Source organism: Etheostoma cragini, chromosome 16 (genome assembly GCF_013103735.1).
Source record: "Etheostoma cragini isolate CJK2018 chromosome 16, CSU_Ecrag_1.0, whole genome shotgun sequence".
Lineage (NCBI taxonomy): Eukaryota > Metazoa > Chordata > Actinopteri > Perciformes > Percidae > Etheostoma > Etheostoma cragini.
In genome coordinates, this window is record NC_048422.1 from 22,839,690 (window position 1) to 22,857,763 (window position 18,074).

The 18,074-nt window shown below is 40.9% G+C and overlaps 1 protein-coding gene and 1 long non-coding RNA gene across 4 annotated transcripts in view; one reads left to right on the plus strand and one right to left on the minus strand.

Moving 5' to 3' along the window:
- The window catches only part of ptpn11a (protein tyrosine phosphatase non-receptor type 11a), a 15,878-nt gene extending 7,337 nt beyond the window's left edge, over nucleotides 1-8,541 (plus strand). The window contains exons 5-16 of one of the 3 annotated variants that reach the window (XM_034896113.1): nucleotides 329-448; nucleotides 535-648; nucleotides 1,058-1,154; nucleotides 1,285-1,382; nucleotides 1,572-1,730; nucleotides 2,040-2,171; nucleotides 2,890-3,044; nucleotides 3,156-3,223; nucleotides 3,893-4,044; nucleotides 4,147-4,265; nucleotides 4,354-4,459; nucleotides 6,583-8,541. In XM_034896113.1, coding sequence (XP_034752004.1) covers nucleotides 329-448; nucleotides 535-648; nucleotides 1,058-1,154; nucleotides 1,285-1,382; nucleotides 1,572-1,730; nucleotides 2,040-2,171; nucleotides 2,890-3,044; nucleotides 3,156-3,223; nucleotides 3,893-4,044; nucleotides 4,147-4,265; nucleotides 4,354-4,423 — 1,284 coding nt within the window. In that variant the 3' untranslated portion in view covers nucleotides 4,424-4,459; nucleotides 6,583-8,541. The remainder of the gene's footprint in view (nucleotides 1-328; nucleotides 449-534; nucleotides 649-1,057; nucleotides 1,155-1,284; nucleotides 1,383-1,571; nucleotides 1,731-2,039; nucleotides 2,172-2,889; nucleotides 3,045-3,155; nucleotides 3,224-3,892; nucleotides 4,045-4,146; nucleotides 4,266-4,353; nucleotides 4,460-6,582) is intronic. The other 2 variants (XM_034896115.1, XM_034896114.1) reach the window with 2 other exon arrangements.
- Nucleotides 8,542-8,793: 252 nt separating this feature from the next.
- LOC117959212 overlaps nucleotides 8,794-18,074 on the minus strand; it is a 22,511-nt gene continuing 13,230 nt past the window's right edge. Inside the window, exons 2-3 of the long non-coding RNA XR_004659892.1 lie at nucleotides 14,865-14,871; nucleotides 8,794-8,873 (exon numbers count right to left, since the gene is read on the minus strand). This is a non-coding gene — a long non-coding RNA (uncharacterized LOC117959212). The remainder of the gene's footprint in view (nucleotides 8,874-14,864; nucleotides 14,872-18,074) is intronic.

Here is an 18,074-nt window from a genome sequence, read left to right on the forward strand (position 1 = left end):
CTGACTGGCTAGTAGTCCTTACCTAGGTACTGTCAGGGCCCTCATACTCTGCTTCTGACTGGCTAGTAGTCCTTACTGCCCATGTGTGACTCCCAACAAAGATGGAACAAAAGTGAGATGCCTCACTCTGGAGCTAAAACTGAGAGCTCAACACACAGGGTGAAAGGAGGAGCTGCAGTAATGTGCAGTACAAAAGAAATGAGGTGTTTTTATGAAAATTAAACAGCATAAACCTATTCTGGTACAACCTAGGAATACAATTATGAACCTGAGCATAATATGAGCACTTTAAATAAAATGTGATTGACTGATGTGACTTCTTCTTTAGCAAGACCTGAAGTACGACGTGGGCGGAGGGGAGAAGTTTGACTCCCTCACTGACCTGGTAGAGCACTACAAAAAGAACCCGATGGTGGAAACTCTGGGCACTGTGCTTCAGCTCAAACAGGTACCTCTAATGTCTGTTTCCTGGAAGCTAAGGCCGCTTCTTCCTGATTGTAATTTCTGGTGCTAACCCCCTGTTCTCCTCCCCAGCCCCTGAACACTACCCGTATTAACGCAGCAGAGATTGAGAGTCGAGTTAGGGAGCTGAGCAAACTAGCGGAGGCCACAGACAAGGTCAAACAGGGCTTCTGGGAAGAATTTGAGGTGAGTGGTCCTGTTGTTTTGTAGGGCTGCACGATATGAGGAAAATATGTGATAACGTTGTTGAATATTGCAATAACGATATTACTTCCGATAAATAAACAGGTATTATAAGACAAGTAGATCCAACCAGACAATCCGATTGGTCAACAAGACAATAAGAACGTGCGGAAATGGCAGCACACCCAGAGCCATTTGAGCACACCTAGCGCATCATTTAAAATAACACTCAACATATGGAGTTGAAAATAAAACAACCATTTGTATTCATGTAACGTAAGCGTAATTAAGGAACCACAGTGGAACACACACAAGCTCTCCAACTAGTAAATAAAGTGATTTATCTCATTGGAAAATTAGCTATGCTGCTGACGGCGCTATCTCTTAAAAATGCATCTTCTTTTTCATCCAGACGTTGCAGCAGCAGGAGTGCAAGCTGCTCTATAGTCGCAAAGAGGGCCAGAGAGCAGAGAACAAAAACAAGAACAGATACAAGAACATTCTGCCTTGTAAGAAAACCGTGAATGCTCTTTCATTTATAACAACCTTTCACCCAAGGTGTGTGTGTGTGTGTGTGTGTGTGTGTGTGTGTGTGTATGTATATATATATATAACAACCTTCTTTGTTTCTGCTTCCAGTCGACCACACGCGGGTGGTGCTGAATGACAGGGACCCAAATGAGCCAGGCTCAGACTACATCAACGCCAATCTCATCGAGGTAGCATCTGCTGTCGTGGTAAACTCACTTCATTCTCAGGGACATACACACATACACACACACACACACACATATTGTTTGCTGTGCACTTGGCCAGCTTGTGTTTCAGTCAGTGTGTGCTCATGTTTGGAGTACATGTGCTGTATTCGTGTTCATTTTCAGTATTCAGCTGTCTGTCTCTTTGTGTGTCTGTGTGTGTGTGTGCAGCCGGAGCTGGACCCGAAGTGTAACAGTACAAAGGCGAAGAAGAGCTACATCGCCACTCAGGGCTGTCTGCAGACCACCATCAGTGACTTCTGGAGGATGGTGTTTCAGGTGAACTCGCGAGTCATCGTCATGACCACCAAAGAGGTGGAGAGAGGAAAGGTGAGCAAAACAGATGACAAGCTGAACCGTGACTTCATGTCCGTCCACTCTAAAAAACATTAATAATGTGTATTTAATACGGTGTTATTCCTGAATACTAGCTAAGCAGAGACATTAAATATTTCCAATGCAACTACAAACTAAATATCAGCTTTTTGTGTCAGTCACCAGTGGTAGAAGTAGTCCTTAGATCTTTTACTGTGGTATAATATAGCAATACCACTAAGATTGGAGTACTTCTTCCACCACTGCTCATTTGACCGCATCATCAGAGAAAAGACGTCAAAGTGAATTATTGTGTCTCCACAGAGTAAATGCGTGAAGTACTGGCCGGACATGTCGGCTCTGAAGGAGTACGGTGCGATGCGTGTTCGCAACGTCAGAGAGACATCTGCACACGACTACATCTTAAGAGAACTCAAACTGTCCAAAGTCGGACAGGTAAGTTGTGTTTGTGTGTAGAAACAAAGTAGAAGCTCATAGATTGCAGTTTAAGGTCAATGTATAGGTTTTTCCTAATTCCTCAATAGGAGGGAACGACGTTGGACGCCGTTTTACCAGACGGCCTTAGTGGGCAGCATCATGCTGCTGTTTACACATTCATATGGAGCAGTCCAAGTCCAATACTGCATGTGCTCTTTGAAATATCTTTATTTTAGGAACCAGACTTTAAACCTGACTTGTGAGCGGAGCCGAGAGCTGCTTCACACACGTTTCTGGCGATTGCTTGCGGGGCACAAGCTGCGTGCGTGTGTGCGTGCGTGTTGTTCAACTAATTTGTGGGGTCCACAAACCTGGGAGTCCAATATACTTGTGGATCCCCCACAGATTTAAAGGGCTGTTTAAGGGTTGAGACATGGTTTTAGGGTTAGAATTAGGGTTATGGGTAAGGGTTGAGGTTAGGGGTTTATTGTGATGGTAAGGGGTTAGGGAATGCATGTCAATGGCGGGTCCCCACAAACGTGTGTGTGTGTTTGTGTGTACACAAGTGTTTGTCGCTGCTCTGCTGATATCACGAGGCAACTTTTTCATCTCACCGAGAAATGTTGTAACGTTTTAATCTCAAACCTTTTTTTTTCTTTTCTTTTTTTCTCTGTTTTGAATCTATCTTGTCTGTTGAAAGTACCTCCGCTTGCATGTTTTTTTTTTTTTTTTTTAGGGCAACACAGAACGTACAGTTTGGCAGTACCACTTCAGAGCGTGGCCGGACCACGGAGTCCCCACAGACCCAGGAGGCGTACTCGACTTCCTAGAGGAGGTCAACCTGAAGCAGGAGAGCATCCTGGACGCTGGGCCGATAGCGGTACACTGCAGGTACACACATGCGTCAAAATCACTTCAATTAATGAGCCATAAATCTTTGGTAACCGTGAACGTGCATGGAGGAAACATGTTAACCCAAAGACGTTCTCTCGTGGTTTTCAGTGCAGGGATCGGGCGGACAGGAACGTTTATAGTGATTGACATCCTGATAGATGTTATCAGAGAAAAAGGTGAGTCCTGCTAGAGCTGTAACAAATCTTACAGTACAAGTAATGGTCTCAGAACTGATTGCATTTAACAATATAAATGTCTGTTTCAGTCCAATATGAAAAATATTATTTATGTAATACTTTTAGACAATGTTTCCCACGGAGGGTTCTCATCATACATTAATTTGCTTATTTGTGACATCATGCAATCATTTGCATAAATGTGTTGTGTTTAGTGGTTGTGTCAGTAAGGTAAATGGAAAGAAATAAAAGTCTTTGGCAAAATAATCACAAATTCAAACCAGAAATTTGTTTTACCTTATAATTATTATTTGGGTAGCCTATTTATGAAGTTAAATTCTTCAAAGGGAGGGGAAATAGATCACTAAAGAATTCTCAAAGAAGGCCGGCTTGCCCAGGGCCAGGACACCTCAGCTGTGTCTTCCTCCCGTCGCGTCCCGCTGTCTCTACTACGTGGACTGGGCCCCGCGCCATGACCCTTCTCCTTCAGCTGCCCTCCCCACTCCGAGGGAGTCGATTTTGAACAGGACATACTCCATCAGCGCACTTTGAGACATAGTCGTTACTATGACACCGTACAACAAAAACGGCGTTACCCGGATCCTCAGCGGGCCGTCGCCAGCAAAACACCTCAAGTTGTCAGTGTAAGATATTGTTTTCGTGCTGCAGGGGTGGACTGCGACATCGACGTGCCAAAGACGATCCAGATGGTCCGTTCCCAACGCTCTGGGATGGTGCAGACCGAGGCGCAGTACAGATTCATCTACATGGCTGTGCAGCACTACATAGAGACGCTGCAGAGACGCATAGAGGAGGAACAGGTGTGCAGCAGATCACACCTCAATGTTTCCATTTTCAAGGTGTTTTTTCTCTTCATTTTACCTGCTTGTGTTATTAACATTTCTTTTTTCCCCACTCTGCAGAAAAGTAAGATTAAAGGGCGCGAGTACACCAACATCAAGTACTCCTTGTCTGACCTGACTGGGGGAGAGCAGAGCCCTCTGCCTCCTTGCACTCCTCTTCCTACTCCCACCTGCACAGAGTGAGTGAATCGCTGCACTAGCTTCATGTTGCATTGAAAGCCCCGCCGGTAGTTTCTCATGAAAGTGTATGTATGTGTGTGTTGGCAGGATGAGGGAGGACAGCTCCAGAGTGTATGAGAACGTGGGCCTGATGCAGCAGCAGAAGAGCTACAGATGAGATTCACCTTTGACCCTAGTGCTCTGTCAGTTCCGGGTAAATGAAATCTAACGTGTTGCTCATAAGCAAAAACAACATGAGAATGTAAACTCTCAAGGAAGAATTCAGCTGGCTGGGGGAAAAACAAAGGCTGGACATTGACAAAAAGTATTTAGGGAGTTTAAATTACCTGAATTCTAATAGTAGACTTGGTGGATAATGTACTTATCTACCTAGCACTGCCCAATTATTCAAATTTTAATCACAGTCGCGATTTTGGCTTCCTGCCATCACATTTACGTGATCGATATTTAAATTTACATATATAGAACGCCCCCTATAAAAATTAATTTAGCGCTCCTAAACCTGTCTGGTCATGTGCCTCCATGAGCCAATCAGAGCTGTTCCCAATATTGATCTATATAATCGTGATTATCATTTTGGCCATAATCGCGCAGCCCTATATCTACCACACTCATATCATTCCAGGTTGTTAACTGGCTCACCATAACGTTTAACTTGGTGGGGATTCTATGTTAGATTTAGTGTTTTCAGCTGGTATCGCTTCCCTTAAATTCTGTTTTTTTCTCTCGAATTTTTGTGTTCGGTGTCATACCAACATTGAAGACTTTCTGCAGACTTTTCACATTAAAAGCCTGCCATAGAAAAGTGGAATTAGGCCCTTTGAACCACAACAGGACTTTCATTGTTTAAAAGTCTATTTATCTTAACGCCAACTGGATGAAATGGCAAAGTGAAAGAAGTTTAAAATTAATGAACTTTATGTCAAAAACTGAATTTCTCTTAAAAGGTGAAACTCGAAGCAATAGATTGGCAAGTCTGGTGTGACTGTGTTGTTGGAAGTAATGTGTATTATTCTGCATTTTTTTTACAGTTTCTCAAGACCACAGTGTAAACTCAACACTTCCTTCCGAAATCATGTTTCTAAACTTTCATTTTTAGGGTTGTAACGACGCATCGATCTGGATTGCTGTATCGATGAAATCCTCAACGATTGGATATTAATCATACAAAGTGACAATATCCATACTTATCGTCATCTTTAAGATGCGGCTTTATTTTGAAAGTTTAAGTAAAGAGCTTAGTATTTAAACTGACTAATCTTATTGGAGTTGTGTAAATGTAACTGATTGTGTTAAATGGGTTCATGTATCGTCGTGTAGCAGCTTGTGCGTTTGGTCCCCCCCACAAGGCAAAACATCTAAGTGATATTCAATGGATTGACCAGTGACTTTGTGTCTTTTCCCCTCCCGCAGGGAAACTAGTTATTTTACTGTGTAGTATTAATAATAATAATAATGCATATCTGTCAGTAATAAGTAGCAAAATTATGTTTGTGTTTAAGTAACTTATTCTAGTGCAATATAAGGTCAAAGTGACATTATATTCATTTATTTATTTCACTTATTTCAGAATGTATTCAGGTTGTTTGATTCCCTTTCGTTTCCCCGTCTTTTACCACACGCTCTAACCGATCTCTCGTTAAAGTCCCCGTTGATTGGATCCCTCGGGTTGCCGTGGGAGAAAGGGGCGGGGCACAGTGGCCTGGGAAAGAAGTGTGAGAGAGAGAGAGAGGGAGTAGAGGAGTGTTTAATAGAGCGTTTGGTAGGTGTTTAACTGGATGCTCCGTGTGTGTTGTTGATTGTCTTATAAAACCGAGCTAGGCGAGCCTATCGGTCAGTTACAGGACTGATCAGGACCAGCGCTCCTGAATCCCGGGACCCGCCTGTTGAAATGGTTGAGGAGTCCATGGTTTATATCCAAGCCGGATGGCTTTATTTTATATATTTTATAAACCTCTGTTGGGAATACTGAACTTACCAAACAGACCATACAGATAACATGGTGGGACCTGTACACCTACTAGACCTGTAACCCAGTGTGCATGCTCACTTCCTGAAGAACGGTGTCCTTTAGTGTCTAAATGCGAACATATCGTTCACCAGAAGGATCTACACCGCCATCTATTTTTGGACTTCCTGCTCCCAGCTGCAGCTTGGTAAAAACCGCCCGTGATATTTGGGGGGATCCCAATGTCTCTACTTTGTGAAATCAGAGATCATTGTGTCGTTGACCAAATAATCGGTATAGTATAGCATCGTGGTAAAACGTGTGATTGACACCTCTTCTTTTATTCTTCTTCTTTGTGTCTCCTTCAGGATCTTGATACCTGACAGTTTTTTCGCCAGCCACACCGTGACGCCTGACATTTGACCGCAATGACATGGAACAAATGGAAAAACCCCAAAAACGTGAGAGAGACCCCGACACCAGGGTCCTCCTGTTCTCGCTCATCTTACATGAACATTTCACCCTCTAGTTGAATTCTGAACCACTGTGATGATCATCAGAAGAGCCTCTGAGAAGCCTAACATGCTAAATCCTACTAAACAACCGCTTGGGTTAAGCCTCCGTAAATCTCGACCCAACAAGGGCTGCAAACAGCGAGCACTCTCCTCCGAGGGGGAACACCCAGCTAACCTTTGCTCATCTTTATTTTGCTGTTTTACCTTTTTTTTTAATTTAATAACCAAAGGAAGGTCATGTAGATTGTTTGTTTGTTTGTTTGGAGACGGAAGTGAGGCGTTTCCTGGACAGGCCTGTGCCAAAACCACATAAGGTTTCATCCACATTTTTCAGCCAATTAGAAGTCTGTATTCGGCCTGTTCATTGGGAGACGAGGCCTTATATGTGGACACAAGTGGGGCAAATTTTCCAGTGATGTCTAGTTTTCACTGTGTTATATAGAGTAATGTTTCTGAATGAAGAACTATTGGCATTGTAGTGTAATACCATATTTACTGTTGATCTTTAATCCACTGACTTCTAAACATGAATTCCTTTGATTTCTTTTTGCGCCTGAACTGCCTCGAAGAGAGACTTTAATTCAGGCTGTTGGGAGCGTGAATTAACTTTCGTCGTCCACATGGGTTAAATGTGCTCTTTGTTTTTGGGATACACAGTGTCTGATAGTTAACCATTCCTGAGCTCAAGCCGTAAGCCCTTATTGCTGCACCTTTATTTAGCAGCGTAACCGTTACAGTCGAGCCTGGATTAACCTGGTGGATTTATAAATAATGTAATGCGGGCTTTAAAGAGGAGTTTCTTCACGCCTGCATTTCTGTGTTAAAGTCAGTGTGAGGACGTATAATGAGATATCGGGGCAGTCTGTTAAGTATCTCAGTTGCAGGCATCGCCTCAGACGCACGGCTTGTTTTTGTAATTTTTTAAAGTGCATATTTACTTATTTTCATTCTTGCTTCTTATTTTTTTTAAGAGAAATGCCTTTTGTGTACCATTGCCTATGTTGAGCACCACATGTACTTAATTTTAACAGTCACTGACTGACTTAAAGAAGCATTCACACATCTTTCAGCTTTGGCACTATAGATACAGTATTTATGGTTGTGGTTGTAGATTGTTGGCTCTGTGACAGTTGGCTGGATTCAGTGGTTCACGCACAGACACGCATGCGTACACTTTTCTTTCTATCTTGTCTTTTTGTTAAAGTTAATCCTAGTAACATTCCTCTGTCTGTACGCTTAATAGGAAGCTACAGTTAGCAGCTATTTAGCTTAGTTTAGCACATAGCAAGTGAAAACAGCTAGCCTAGCTTTCTCCAAAGCTACAAAAAACACACACCAACCTCTCTAAAACTAAAAGAATGGTCAGTTTAATCTATATAAAAATAACAGAAGTGTTAACTTGACAAGTCAATCACAAGGTCCAAAGGACTTGTCCCCTTCAGACAGAGCCAGGCTAGCGGTTTCCCATCACCTGCCGGTCTTTATGCTAAGCTAAGCTATTACCTGCTAGCCCTAGCTTAATTTTTGGCGTACAGATACGAGAGACCGGTATTGATCTTTTTCCTATAACAAGCAAGTGTATTTCTCCTTTCACTTTACCGTCACCATCAGCGGTAGTATTTCGGGAAGTCCAATGTTTTGTTTCTGCAATATTCTGTGGGAACCCACAGGGCTCATTTCAAACGGGTGGCCTAAGGATTTTCTTTTTGTCTCCGCCTTCCCATCGCTACGCCTTGAGGAACTGCAGTCTGGCGACTGAACTGTAACAACACCGACTCAGAATCTCTTCATTTGACAAAAGGAAAAAGGAGATCTGTGGCTCTCCTCTTTGCCTTGAGGAACAGTTCTCAAGAACCACTGATCCAGGAATGACCAGCTTCTTGCTCAACAGTTTAAAAATCATGAAATCAGCATTTGTTTGTTTTTCGGGGGGCTGCTTCCTCCCACACACTCTCAATCTCTCACTTTCTCTCTCTCTCTCTCTCTCTCTCTCTCTCTCTCTCTCTCTCTCTCTCTCTCTCTCTCTCTCTCTCTCTCTCTCTCTCTCTCTCTCTCTCTCTCTCTCCATCCCCTGACTGAGATATTCTGCAGTGTGGTGTACTGTATGCAGTTTTATCGTCAAAACATGAGTTTGTACTCTTCTACTTTTTCATGGAGTGCTTGCTTTGTGGTGTGTGCGAGTGTGCGTGTGTGTGTGTGGATGTTTGTGCGAGTGTGTGTTGTGAGCTTGCGGCTGCCTATCAGCCGTATGTTCTTGGATACTTTTTGTTTTTCTTCCCAGATGATAAAACTGCTCTCCATTTATTATCATGTAAGCAATTTTAGATGCATAGACGTGCCTTCTATGCATATGCCTAAGTGTATGTGATAGCTATAAAAAACAACTGTGCTCATCAGTTCCGCCGCCATTCAAGAACCTTTGACACTTAAATGTGATTCCTTTCATCCTGAACAAAAAAAGGAAGGAAAAAAAAAAAAAAAACGGTGATCGCACACAAACTATATTTTTTAACATGTATATTGTACATGAGTACCTGGTAGAGGAGAATGTACTTACTAAAGCATATCTACTTGCCATTAAGATATACTGTATGTATATTCCTACAGCTTTCTCTATGTGATACAGGAAGGGGCCTCTCACAAAGCTTAAGAGGTTCATTGTATGACTTTCAATGCAGTTAACCATGTTAACTTTCTCAATAACAATAAATGGCGGTTCATGCCTCATTAACACGGTGTCTGTGTGTATGTGAGTTAAATGCCTCCTGCTGCTTCTAAGGTGGTCTAGATCCCTCGCGGTCTCTCCCAGGATCGCTCCAGTGCTGCAAGACATACCGACGCATGCGTATGTTTTCAGTTTCCTTCTGCTTTCTTTCTCTTTGAGGTTCGGGTAAAACGAGACTACTTCAAAGGCAAAAACAGGGTCCCATGGATTCAAATTTCACTGAACCACAACCGAAGGAGTTACTTTATGGAACAGCTGCAGCAAAGAGATCTAATCATGTCCACAACAATAAGCAATTTCAAGAGATTTAAAATGAACATATTAAAGGGATACAAAAAAGGATTTGAAGTGATAGTATTGTATAATCAGTGTATGGCATCTATATACTAATATGTATAGGGGCGGCTGTGGCTCAGTGGTAGAGCTGTGCCAATAGGAAGGTTGGTGGTTCGATCCCCGCCCCTGCAGTCATTGTCGAAGTGTCCTTGGGCAAGACACTGACCCCCGAGTTGCCCCCGGTGCTGCTCATCGGAGTGTGAATGTGTGTGAGTGTTTATCTGATGAGCAGGTGTGTAGATGTGTGTGAGTGTGTATCTGATGAGCAGGTGTGTAGATGTGTGTGAGTGTGTATCTGATGAGCAGGTGTGTAGATGTGTGTGAGTGTGTATCTGATGAGCAGGTGTGTAGATGTGTGTGAGTGTGTATCTGATGAGCAGGTGGCACCTTGTACGGCAGCCCCAGCCGCAGTGTTTGAATGTGTGTGAATGTTTCCTGTAGATGTAAAAGCGCTTTGAGCAGTTGTTAAGACTGGAAAAGCGCTATATAAATACAGCACATTTACATTTATTTATATACTAAGTCTAGTATGGATGTGTAATTTGATCTGCTATAGATGGAGGGTATAGAAAGGGAAGGAAATATAATAAAAACAGCGTATATGTGTGTAGGTATGCATGCATCTGTGTCTATGTCTATGTGTAAATAAGTGAAACATAAGATTTTGTATTTACTAAAGATAAAAGTAGAGAAAGGGGGTCGGACCTAATAAGTTCTTTATGAACTTCTTCCTACTCCTTTTTGAACATTGGAACTTTTTTTTATTTGAATGACTTTAAATCTTTTTGAAAGATTGTGCTGAGAAGTACATTACAATTATCTCATTTTAATTTTTTATTTTTATGTTATACATGTACAAACAAACTACTACTACTAAATTTGACATCATGTGACACTTTTTTAGCGGTTTTTGTGCATAAGTGATGAGCAAAGTCTGGAATTGTTTAGGTGAGAAGAATTCAGACGAATAACTTAAAACCTTTCCCTCCCACTTTTTATGAGTATTTGAGGGTATATTGTTCATTCAATTAGCGATTTCATGTAAATTATTTGTGCTGTTTGATCAGAATCAGCGTTATTTGCCAGGTATAAGGACACATATTAGGTATATGTCTTTGGATCAGCATTGCTCACAATGCGCTTACACATGCAAAACAAACAATATATACACACTAATATATACACACTCTAAATAGAAACAATATAGAGGAAATAGTGCATTGATGGTTATTGAAAATCACTTCCTGCTGTACTGCTGCCACTTTTCTTTCTTTAAAAAAACGCTAAATCCTGTCTGTTTCAACCCGGGTCCAGTATTTTGAGTTTAGCTGCAGACAGATACACAAGCATGCACGCCCATAAACACACACACACACACACACACACACACACACACACACACACACACACACACACACACACACACACACACACACACACACCCCAGCATAGCATTGACCTAAAGCTCCCAGCATTTGTCATCTACTGTGCCTCCCTGTTTTTCTCTGGTTTCCTCTCCCTCTGCTCCTTTATGCCTCTGGTTTCTTCTTCTCCTTCCCTCACTTGTATCTTGCCTGCAGTCATTTTAGTCCTTGATGTGTTTCACCTGTCCGTCTGCCCTTATGTCACCTGTCTCTCGTTACATCCCTCGTTACCTTGTGTATTTTGTGTGTGTGCTCCGTGTGTGGGTGTCAGTTTGTCGTCGTACTTTGTTTCAAATTCTGGCTGCACCCACATTGCTCTGTTTTCCCGTGTTGCTGGTTTTCCCATGATTTTTGGATATTCGCCTGCTTTCTTGGATTGTAAGGTAATTTTTGGTCATTATTTCATTGAAATTGACCCTTTTACCTCCCCCCCACCCCCCTCTGCATTTGGGTCCAAACCTGTACAGTGACTTCCTGAAAACGTGACAGCGTGTTGATGCTAGCTCAGTTAGCTCAGTTAGCTCAAAGCAATAAGACATGGCTGTAGACTCCTAGCCCTTGTGTTGTCTTTTTACTTTTTACTTTTCTGGGTCAAAATTAAAACTTTTTTTTTTCAACGTTTTGGTCAACTCTTCCCAAACCTTTTTTGTTTCTTTTCTTCTTGATGTTTTTGTAAAAAAAGAAATCTGCGCCTTTTGTCGTTTTTCTGGGTTTTCTTTTTACATTTTAGTCCCTTCTTTCAATGGTCTTTCATAAAAAAATTTTTTTCAATGCTATACAATTTAATAAACTCAAATGTAATGGCAGTGGGCCAATGTGTGGAACAATCTGCATTATTTTTCTTAAAATTTGGTTGAAAGACACTTTTCTGACAAAGATATTTATATATATTTTTTTCAAAATGGGTCAAATTTGACCTGAGGACAATGCAAGAGAGATTGACTTCTAAGATGAGAGTGATTTATAAAGCCTGTAGCCTTCCCCCTTTTCTCTTGTTCTCTTGATGTCTGGGCTCTCAGCTTGTTATAACTCATAGGCACGTAACAATGCATCTTAAATAGTTAAAAATGGACATAGATGTTTGAAGATCAAATTTTTTCCTTGATATATAAGATAACATTTCAGTGTCTTTTTTGCTAAGAGGACACATCTGTTTTGCACAGTTTATATAGATGTGTTTCAGTGATTTGCATGAAGCTCATTCTTTCCATCTTACATATCGAATAGTGAGCCGTGAGGGCATGTATTACATGTCTACTGTTGAGCTCTATAATTACACTTTAATCTTGTTAGTGCTGGGCGGTATTTGGGATTCCTGTATCATGGGCAGGCCTTTAGCTGTCCTCTTTACTAACCACTGTACAAACACGACTCCAGTTTTACCCCCGAAGCATTTCTGGATCATTTGCAAATGTGATTCCATCACATCAGAGAATACATCCCCTCGTCCCGGTTCATCATGCTCGAGTTACTACAGACAGGCAGGGCTGAGGGACTCCTCGGCTGATACGCAGATCTCTTCTTTGGTTTATGTAATTAAGGATGTGTTTGCATAACTGGTGCTTAATTATGTAAATATGTGAAAGGAATCAGACATTAAACGCCTCGGGCTGATAGTTGCTGTTTAACAACACGTTCATCTGTTGAATCATCTACAGTACACAAGGAGATCTTCGTCATCCTGTTCCAGTCATTTGTTTTGGTAACACTTTACACAATAAGGTACACAATTAAAGGGTAAATACTCTTTTTAAACATGATAGAAGGGTAGTTACTCTTTTAGAAACTACCCTTCTGAAATAGAGTAACTAATCATTAGTTACCTTCTGAAAAAGAGTAACTAATCATTTGTTGGCCTTTCATAAACAGTAACTACACTTTTTTTGTGTACCTTATAGTAAAGTGTTATACATATGTATGCGTGTATATATAGTATAAACTATATGAAAGACAATTGCATTTATCATTCATGAGCAGTCTATAAACATTCAATAAAAAGTAGACAACACACTATAATGCATTAATAAGCTGGTATATGGACATTCCAAGTGTGTATGAAGGTACGGGGCATTATAGTAGAGTAGCCTACATGAATAAACACTTTTGTGCTAACATTAGTTCGTTATAAAATATTTAAGGGCTTCTATACTGCTTATAAATGCTAAAAATACCTTTTAAGAACGCAAAGACTAACGAGCAAATAACAAAAGCCATTTTTTATGTTTTTTATATCTAGTTACCAACATAAAGCTGGCAATCTGTAAATATACATGTGTTTTGTTGTCCTGCATCCCCTGTTTGTTGGGACTGAAGCTGCAGAGAGGCTAAATCTACTGTTAACACCTGCATCCATCAACTCAAGCTTCCTTCCTGACGGAGAGAGAGCATACTAAAGCCTGATTGGAATGTTTTTAATTTCTGCTTCTTTTTTTTTAATTAACAAAACTCAAACTCATGTTCTGCTGCATGAAGTGACACTCTCATCACATCTTGCCTTACCATGGCCTGTTTTGGCACAATTTCACAGTCGAGTTAACATTAAATTCTGTGCAAATGTCCTGCTCGCCGGCAAAATGTGTGGCCAATTAAGTGTTCAACGACGTGTAATTACAGAGCAGGCACAGGGATGGGAGGCCAGGGGCACATTTATTAAACATTACAAGGAGCCACAAGAGGGCAACATCAGGCCGGAAACTGCTGCACATGCTGCAAGACCGGCTGGGTGGATTTCAGATGAACATTTGGCATTTGGTGGGCAGAAAGTGATCCTCTGGGACAAATTATCCACAATTAAGATAAATCAAACTGGCTCCCACTTCGCTCATGTTAAAGGTCCCACATCATGCTCCTTCTTAGGTATGTACTTGTATTTTGGCGTTCTACTAGAACATGTTTACATGCTTTAATGTCCAAGAAATACTTTATTTTTTAATTCTCATACTGTCTGTATGAATGTGCCTGTATGTATCTGTGGAAAACGCTCCAATTTAGCGCCTCTCTCTTTAAGCCCTTTCTGTCTGCTCTGATTGGTCAGCGTTTCCGGGTCTTCTGCATCTGCACTCTTGGAGTCTCTGGGTACATCCCAGATCCATGGATTGCATCCACGTTTCCTTAACTTGCTTTCACATGAAAAAGACAGAAATAAATCATGCAAGGAGAGATGAAGCAATGACTTGAAAGGATGAACGTCCTTTTCTCTGAAGCGTCGCATGAGTTCGTCAGCTGTGTGGGCAACAATACTGTGTGAAAATTGTGTTACGAATATAGGCGACAGCCCAGCAGGTCGGTCGCGTGATGCCAGCTACAGATTTTCCGTGAGAAGTCGCCAAATGGCAGTTGAGAGTTAGGTTGACACGATGAAAGTGAGCCAGGTACAAAGCACCTTGAGCTGGCGGTGCTGTTACAGTTAAGTTTAGCCAACACAAAAAAGCATGCATCATATGGTAACCAGTTTAGTTTAGGCAACACAAAGCATGCGTAATGTGGTAACCAGTTTAGTTTAGGCAACACAAAGCATGCGTAATGTGGTAACCAGTGTAGTTTAGGCAACACAAAGCATGCGTAATGTGGTAACCAGTTAAGTTTAGGCACGAACAACTAAAGGTTAAGAAAAAGATTGTTGTTTGGATTCAAACACTTCCAAGGACCACTCATTTCCTGGGTGAAAGTCTTATGTTTTCCCCCGATGCTTAAACTGCCCCCCCCCCCCATCCTCGCTCCTCAGGGTAGGAGTAAGCGCTTTGAGACGTCTTCACGAATGCCAACAGAACAACTTCCAGTTTGAGCAAGGAGCTGCCCAATAAAAGGCTTGTCCTCCATCCTCTGCAGCGTCACAGCAGCCGGCGGAGTGTAGTTTTGACATCACAACGGTACAGAAGTCCTGACGGCTCGTTTAAAGACACAGTCTCCGAATACGGGCCGTGTGGATTGAACGTTTTGATACTTTCACAGCATTTATAAAGCCCCTGAACCTGCTTTTTTATAATTAAACAAGACATAGAAAATTTGACTTCTTGCAATTTGGGACCTTTTTATGCAGAAGCATGTCAGCGTAGCAACTGTAACGTGTGACCACGACGACTCTGTTGCTCCAGTGACCACTCTTTAAAAGGGCTAAAGGTTAACTCTTGGCTGAATAATAGAATTATATAATCATTATGGTCTCTAATTGCACAATGTATGCAGGTCTATTGGATTTGTATTGTATTGCGCATAATAAGTGCAGCTGTTGAGCTTCAGGGAAAATAAAGGACTAAGAATAGATCTATTAGAAAGTATTCCCATATGGAGCATGAATACAAGCTCTTTTGTAGCACATGATGTATACATCCAGGGAGGCAGCTGATTCAATCTAAGACAAAGAAGGAAATGAAATAGATTTTTAATTGGGGAAGTATTCAGATCCTTCTATCTATAGTATTATCAGCAAATATACTGTACTATTGAAGTAGAAGTACTTCTTGTGCAGTAAAATGTCTCCTGTGACTGATATCTGACCCTATGTGACATTATTAGATATTAACAGTGAAGCAGCATGTTACTGTTGTAGCTGCTCCAGGTGGAGCTATGTTAACTATCATGTATAGTTATTTCAGTCCAGAGGACCCCAACCTAGGGGTCGGGCCCCTTAGAAGAGTCACCAGATGAATTTGAGGGGTCCTGAGATGATTAATGGGAGAGGAGAATATGTATTCAAATGTGTATTTTTATTCATTCAATTGTTTGCTTTTATATATCTTTTGGTCTTGAATAGTTTAGTAATTTATATTAGGGGTTTAAAGGGAAAATGTCTCTTTCACAGAAATCTGAAATACGTGACAAGGGACCCGACTAAAGACTTATTTTAAGAGGTCAAAACAAAATAATTTGGGACCAATAGTTTAATCTGTAATAATGTTTTTGTAACATAAACATTTAAAAAAAAAAAAAAAAAAATTCTGAAAACAAAGGATAAAAAGACAAAAGATTAAAAAAATGCTTGATATACATTTGGAGGTTCCCAACACAGAGGTCGGGCCCCTCCAAAGGGTCCGCAGATAAATCTGAGGGGTCCAGAGATGATTAATGGGAGTAGAGAAGGAGAAGAAACTATCTAACTATAGATAGTTAGTTAGATAGATAGATATATCTAAATATGTCTCTTTATAGCTCTATATATATCTCTGCGCCCATGTAGCAGTGCTTCGGCTGTGCTTCCACCCAATATAGTCCCAAGTCAATATCTGCCTAGGAAATAGTCTAGTCTTAAACTGCATTGCTATTTGTATTCGTTGTGAATACGCAGGCCACAAGAAATAATTAGGTTGTTGTTGTTTTTTTGTTGGCTCACTTTAACTCACAACATGCTAACGGGCAACATAGGATTCCAATCACTATGCTAAGCTAACTAGCGACGGCGCACCGGACTCTAAAGAGTGCATGCACTGAGACAAAAAATGCGTTGGTCCCCCTAATTACAGCTAGGGGAGACGGTGATAAGCCCTATCTCAAAAAACGGTGGCGTATTCCTTTAATCTTAATGTTATAGCCACCATAGTGGGAGCCTTTTATAGTGATCATATCTTCAATGTGTAAATTAAAGGTTTTCTTTTTACGAACAGGCCAATTAACCTTTTTTTTTTAATATGTTGGATTTATATGAATGTATATTTTCAGACATGTTTGTTTCCAACAAAACATAACGTGGCGGCCCTGTAACAACGCATTATGTAATAAAACGTCAAAATGTTTTAAGGTCATAACACCCACGTTATGTAATCTGCTGCATTTTGTTATAAAAACCCTACACGCCATGTATGATGACTGTAGTGATGGCTATTGACCAATGAAATGGTTATACTACTAATCTACTGGAGAAATGGTACATTTTTGAAATTCATATTGAGTCACCATGATTCACGCTAGAATTCATAAAATCAACATGACAGTGTTATAAAACATAAATGAAGACATCCATTTTGTTTGGTTATTGCATAATGCACCATATTACATTTAGTTTAAAGTGCAACTCCCCGCATTTTGTAGGATATTGCGTTCAGGTTTTTATTATAAAATGCGTTACATAACGCAGGTGTTATTACATAATGCGGTGTTACAGGCCCCCATGCACTAACTCTAGAGGACCCCCAATGGGGTCCCAGACCCCCTGTTGAACGTCTCTGATCTATTGAGTGGCAGGTATATTTGAACGTCCGCTATCCATTTGGCTGGTTGACAGAAATGTCACTTTTGAACCCTGTTGGGAGCCACTTTAATTTGTAACACTTATATATTATATGTATATTTTTAGTGACTTTAGGGTGTTTTTGTTTTTTCTTTGCTATTTTTTCTTTTGTCACATCGACACTTTTAGCAGGTGACAGCTATGGATGTTCACAGTGTTACATTCGGAGCTTGTCTCGTGCTGTTTTCTGACACTGTCTGCTGTTTGCTTGTTTTTCTGTTTACGTGTGTGTATTTGTTTGTTTTTGATCTTATTGTAGAAAATGCTGCTGCTGTAACAAGGAAATTTCCCCGCTGTGGGATGAATAAAGTATAATCTAATCTAATCTATACATTTATACATATTTTATGTATGTATTATCTCAATCTGAAAGTAAAAGTAGTGAAGGGGAAAATCAAATAACGTACATTTTATGCCACTAAAACCATTAGAAGGAATTCCTGTTGTAGATTACAGAACAGAGGGTGGTGTTTAAGCTGCAACCTGTTTGTTTATTCCTTCTTATCGTTCATCGTCGTTCACTTTGCCAGCAGTAGTGGCGTCACCATTTTGTCTTCTGCTGACGAGATGAGAGTGGACGGATGACTGAGAGAGAGAGAGTGAGAGTTTGTGTGTGTGTGTGTGTGTGTGTGTGTGT